General features: G+C 32.0%; 1 protein-coding gene across 2 annotated transcripts; it reads right to left on the bottom strand.

Moving 5' to 3' along the window:
• On the bottom strand, positions 1,253-4,614 carry LOC109231085 (anthocyanidin 3-O-glucoside 2''-O-glucosyltransferase-like). Of its 2 annotated transcripts, none has more exons than XM_019396634.1 (2): positions 4,155-4,614; positions 1,253-3,017 (listed from the first exon to the last, which is right to left on the bottom strand). In XM_019396634.1, the coding sequence occupies exon 2, from the start codon at positions 2,995-2,997 to the stop codon at positions 1,612-1,614; it is 1,386 nt and encodes a 461-aa protein (XP_019252179.1). In that variant the 5' UTR covers positions 2,998-3,017; positions 4,155-4,614; the 3' UTR covers positions 1,253-1,611. The 2 variants fall into 2 exon arrangements, with proteins under 2 accessions (XP_019252179.1, XP_019252177.1); XM_019396632.1 differs by lacking the exon at positions 4,155-4,614 and adding an exon at positions 3,127-3,279.

Below are 6,504 nucleotides of genomic sequence, written 5' to 3'. Positions count from 1 at the left end.
ATCCTGAGTAGTTGTAACATATATAGCCAAAGGAAACTCCCAACCACGATGGGAAATAAAATACTATATGGAAAAGTAAGATGTATGCACAATAATAATTGGATTAACAACACGAATGCACAATTTACCAGTCAAAAAGATTAGAAAAAGAAGGACACGCTTTTACTAGCTACCAACTGGCCCGTAAATAGACGAAATTAATATCCTAAAAAAATATTGAAAGTAAAATCTGCTGCATAAATATTAAGCACTTCTTGTTATTCTTTGGTCCAATTTATTTAGATGAAAAATCGCTACTTTTCAAAAATTATTCCAGAGGGTCAAAATATGTTTACCTATTTTTAGCTTTCACGTACCACAAAAAAGAGAGAACATTGTTTACATCGCGGAGCCTTTAGAATGGTATTAGAGACACATCAATTACATCGACTATTAGGTTAGTCATATAATTTAAGTGTGTAATGGATTTTTTATTTTACTTTTTGGACAATTTCGTTATAAATTAACTATTTTCTCAATATTTGGTGAATTTCTTGTATTGTGATAGTATTTTGTTTCACTAACTAATAATGACTACATTTCAGCTGTAAATTGCTCAGAGATGACATCTTGATATTTCTGAGCAAACTTATCCAGCTTATGAATCAATTGTTTACTTTTATGCACATCCTTGGAATTTCATGTCTTGCTCCAGTTCCAAAAGCTTCTTTTCTTATAATAACAGTACTGTCTAGGCCGCTTGCGCACACCTCTACTATTCCTCCAGGTACTTGCTGCCTCAGTTACAGGTACCGGGATAACTTTGCCCGACAAGGCTTAAGTAGATGAGTACTCACACTTGCAGTAACTTGAGCTATGGGAAAGAGGAAGTCAAAATCAAAGCCACCTCCAAAGAAGAGGATGGACAAACTTGATACTATTTTCAGCTGTCCTTTCTGTAGTCATGGCACCAACGTTATGGCGTTTAAGTTATATGAATTTGATCCAATTATGTTCCATAGAATAATCAGCATTTACCTTAGATTGACATCTCTTGTTGATAGAAGAGATGTGATTTCCATTTCTAAGGATCAAAACTTATTAAAACAAATCGAGTTAATCCAAAAAAACAGAACCAAATACACACTCATTCATACTCTATGGTTAGTAAGAGATGTATATTAAAGACAATATGAGATAATCCAGACCCCTTCAAATTCTGGATCTGTTTTTTTTTTTTAAAATATCATCTATGAAGAAAAGAGTCTAGAAAGATCGAATTAAATAGATCTATTTGCAGTAAATGGTGTTCCATGATATTACAGAAGTCTCTTAGTAGTACGAAAAATGAAATAACATATGAAATAGAAACAAGAGAGTAATAGAGAAGACAAAGAGCACAACTAAAGCTCGAAGTAACAAAAGCAAGCAACCTAATAAACTCACTAATCAAAAGGAAATATCATATCCTCCCCTATGAGGATTTTTATATAGTTTAGATATTGATACTTCAAGCAGAAACAAACCTCTTCTAGAAATGCAGGGAAAGATCGTGTACATACGATCCAATGTGATCTGACCCATTCTCAGAGCTCAATGCACGATGCTGCCCATTAATACTCCAAGCAAAAATTAAAGTAGAGTTTGTAGCTTTTCAACAAAAGCATCAATATAAGAATCCTCAAGCCCTTTGCTTAATAAAAACTCCCTCCACTTTGCGCGATTAGCTCTTATTTCCCTTCCCTTTTCATTATCACCATTCATTACCATTTTTATTGCCTTACAAACACTTTCTCTAGTAAACAATCCATTCTCTTCATCTCTCTCAACTTCCACTCCAACTCTCAAATCTCCACCAAACAATCTTGCATTAATAAATTGATCACCAAAATTTGGGACTAAAACCAATTCACACTCAGTAATCATAGCCTCAGATAAAGAATTTCCACCACAATGAGTAACAAAACATCCCACAGAAGGATATGATAAAATCAGTTGTTGCTCTGCCCAACCTGAATGAACAATCCCTTTTCCTTCTATTCTCTCTTTAAAACCCTCTGGTAATGCATCTTCAATTGTCTCGGCTTCGAAAGGCGGTTTTAAAGCAGCAAAAAATGGAAGACCAGTAAGTTCAAGACCTAAAACAAGTTCTTGGAATTGTTCTTTCTTGAGCTTGCATTCACTACCAAATGCACAAAAAATCACTGTCTTTTCTTGGAAATTTTCAAGCCACTTAGACCATTTCTCCTCTAAATTTGAACTATCTATTTTTTCTGGAAATATTGGTCCGGCTAAAACAACCGGTTTCTTGAACTTATTCTCAACAAATTCACAATATGGTCCTTCAATTTCCTTAGTAGTTTTGAATGCAATGACATCCCCATCTTGAAAAGCCAAAAGTAAACGCCGTGTGAACGACACTGAGCCGGAGCCTGAGCCGGAACCACTAGATTCTTTCCCTATCGAATGTAGAGCTGCGATTAAACGAGCTTCATATTTGTGAAGTTTGATAGATGAATTAAGAGGAAAACCAAGTGGAGGTTCTATCATTTCATCCTCTGGAATTAGTTTTTCGCCACGCATGAGATAACCGACAGATGAAGGAGTAATGGAACAGTAATGTATTGACTTCACTCCATATTTTCTAGCAACTAATGGAACCCAATATGCAAAATCATAAAGAATGAAATGGGGTTTGAGTTCTTGAATTAAAGACTCAATCTTTTGTTGTGTAAGATCCAATGCTTGCCAGAGGAGATTTTGCTTGAAAATAGGAATGTCTGAAGTTGTTTCAGCTCCGATAGGGAGACCTTCAACATGTGGAACTGTGATTGATATGAAGTTTATGAGTTGAGGGTAAAGATTGAATTTTTCCAATTTAGAAAGTGTATTGGTAGGATGAATAAAGAAAATTGTATGGCCTCTGTCTGCTAATTTGTTGGAGAGATGAAGAAATGAAGTAAGATGGCCCATTGCATACCATGGATACATAATAAAAGTTAGCTTCTTGTCCTCCATTTTATCTTCTTTAATTTGATCTGCATGCAAATCAACAATGTGTATCAAAGGTAGAACTTCTTGTTAGTACTTGTTCAAAACAGTAAAGAAAACGGAATAATATAATCAAAATAACATAAAACGTAGTACATTAATTCGAGCCCACATAATTCGTTGCGTGTACTTCAAGAAATTTAACTCCAAACTTCGGACTCCAAGACTGGAATAAATCACAGACTGACTCTATATTTTGTTTGAGAAATAATGCAAAAGGGTTGAGACTTGAGAAAATTTTATGTTGAAAATGAGGCAAGGCCTTTCTCCATATATAGCCAACGAATGGGTGAGCCGAAGTTAAAATGGTCAGTTATTGTGGACCGGAGAGTATAATCTAGCATAAGAGTTCATGGTTCATTCTAATATTCTATGATGAATCTGCACACAACAAATGCAATGATTAATTTGATGATTAACGGTAAGAATGGATTCTCTTTGGTAAATTATGTAACTAATTTATTAAAAATACAAGGTACATTACAAGAATACAAAAGGTAGAATTAAGGTACAAATTCCATAGGTTTGCTTTTCCCTTCATTCAAAATTTCAATTGATTAGTCATTTGATAATATGTCAAGCTTAATATGCAAAGGTTAAATTGAAGTACGAATAAGTATTTAGTTGTCAAGATACCCACATAAAATTTATTTAGCAACTAGATGGAGAATCATGATATGCTAAGGGAAAGAACTACTAACAAATACTATATTAAACTTTAGCTTTCTATTAGGGGAAAGGATTTAAAAGTAAAGCACATAGACTAAAAAAAAAAAGAAAAAGAACAGCCTTGTGATTATTATATGAAAATGTAGACACAGTAATACCATTAAAATTTCAATATGAACAAATACTCTAATTAGAATATCCTCATATTGTCACTGTTTTATCAAAAAAGTGTTAAACCTTTTCCTAAAATGAATTACTAAGAATATAGGGGGTGAATCCTAGTTATGTATAATAACTACTAGATCTGAAGACTTAATGCAATAACGATGTAGGATCTTGTTCGATAATATTGAATACCGACTAAGAGTACTCAATGATTATCAATCAATGCAATAAAGGAAACCTGCAGTGAATGTAGATAATAGCAATAAATGTAATAAGAAGGAACTTCTCACCCAAATAGTAGATGACTTGTATGATTCTCCTTCCTGACAACAACGTGTGAGACCAATATAGAATGAATGTGGACAAATGATCCTTGGATCTTGTGAGTAAAAGATATATGTTGAATAATAGAATCAGTGGACAAGACAAGATTTGTATATTCTCTGTAGTCAACCTTTACAACATGTTCTTATCCCAAAAGTGAAGATCCCCTTTTTGTTCTTTATTATCTCCTCCTAATTATAGGGGATATTCCTAAGAAACCCTAAAAAGTACAGCAGAAGGAATATCCAATGGAATATTCCTTCTTTCTATTCTAAACTAATTCTATCATTGTTTCCGTACAATTTTACTTGACCTCGGCACTAATCCTTCTTAAGATGACTCCTCGCCATTGTACCGTGGTCGGCTTAATCCTCGACCATGTTCATTTGCAGTTATTAAGTCGTCCAAATTTTGACCAATACAGTCACTGAGAAAGAGATTAATCACTCATTTTAACAAGGGCTAAGGACTTACTAATTTAATTTACCGTCAAACTAGTGTGATGAAATGTTTGTAATCCCTTCGTTTTTAACTAAAAGTTTAGAGTCTGACCATTGAAAATTGAAAAACTCCTTATAAAATATGTATTTCTTTAATGAATCATATGCAACACGAATCTGAATTAATCGTTTTCTTTAAAAGGTCACTAAAATCTAGAAAATATGAAAGTAGAAGGCTAAAGAAAGGTTTTCTGATGCATGATTAATCAATGTATCAGGAAAAAATGATCAAAAGGATTTAGTCAAGATGGACCTTTTCCAGATCCTCTAAATAAGACTCTCAATCTATTATTCAGAGAAAGGTTAGTGTTAATTACTTTCTCCCTCCGTATTTATTTTTATAGTCTTTGAGAAATTATCGCGGGGAAATGAAAAAGTTAAACATTGAGATTCAAGGGGCAATAAATTAGGAGGAAATGCGTAGCTCAAGCTATTATGAGCTTATTCCTTAGGTTTTAATTAAGCTAGTCTTTGGTACCAGCTAAATTATATAAATATTATTAAATAATATATTTGAGTTATAAATGAATTTTTTTTTTAAAAAAAAAATTCTGAAAATAATGAACATTAATCTAACTTAGCTAGCTCAATCAAGAACCATGACAATTATGCGATCATAATATCATGTCATTAATGGTAAAATCCAAATATTATAGTTAAAGTATTTTTTTAATTATAAAGGTTTCTCGAAATTTATTGGAGAAAAATACGCGAAAGGAAAACTTCAAAGATCAAGATTCATGCAACAAATTAAAGTAGAGAAGGTAGGAGGAAATACGTGGTTTGCTATGAGATTATTTCTGAGGTTTTAATTGAATCGGTAGAAAAATAACTCAAGTTGTTTAAATATGGATTCAAATTGTATACAATTAAAGCGTCACTAATCTTTTATATCAATTATTGTAAGTTACTTATCATTTATTCTCAATTACTGATTAAAATAAAATTATCTATGATTACCTTTTAAATAATTGGATTGTGTAATATTTTTCACAATTTTCGTGCATAGAGTTAAACTTATTAAATATTTTGGTAGAATAAAGGAAGTGGGTGTGAGCTTATTTCTAAACTTTTAATTATGATATTAAATATATCAATAACAATTTGTGGTTATAAGATCATACCATCAAGTTTGCAAAAGAAAAAAAAAAAAAAAAAGAAGAAGAAGAAGAAGAAAAAAGTCATCACAGACGGCAAAAGAATAAATTTTCGCAGCTAATGAATAAATGGATACTCTTAGATGAACTTAGAGATCAGGTAGCCATTCATTATTTAGTAGGTATCATCAAACTTTAATTCTCTTCCTTTAATGGATCCAGATGAAAAGTGGCGTAGGTGTCGATCAAACACTCGTCATCGAAAAATTATATTGTGTATATAGGTCTAAAATTATTTTTTATATGAGTAGTTTAAATTTTGAACCCCTTCATGAAATTCTTAACTTCGCCACTAGAGACGAAGGCATTAATTATACAGATGAACAGTAAAAGTCTAAAACAGAGTACTTTTGCGGCGTTTGTTTTAATTTTTCAATTATGTTTGGGGAAAAAATCATTTTACAAAAGCATGTGATCTTTTTTTAAAAGGTTTTCAAACTCATTCTTTCACATATTGCAAAAACTCAAAATTTTAGAATTTCTGAAAAAAGAAAATTTTGCAAAACAACTCAATCAAAGATACTAATTTTGTTACACAAAATGAAAAAGGAAAATTAGCGTTAGAAATTTTAATTGCTATGGTTACTCGTAGCTTAATTTGAAAAGATTTTTTTTCCGTAAAACAAAGACTTCATATTACTGCATCAACGAACAACAAA

The sequence above is a fragment of the Nicotiana attenuata genome, chromosome 8 (assembly GCF_001879085.1).
Source record: "Nicotiana attenuata strain UT chromosome 8, NIATTr2, whole genome shotgun sequence".
Taxonomy (NCBI): domain Eukaryota; kingdom Viridiplantae; phylum Streptophyta; class Magnoliopsida; order Solanales; family Solanaceae; genus Nicotiana; species Nicotiana attenuata.
Note: the sequence above shows the minus strand (reverse complement) of the source record. Positions and strands in the feature narration are given on the sequence as shown.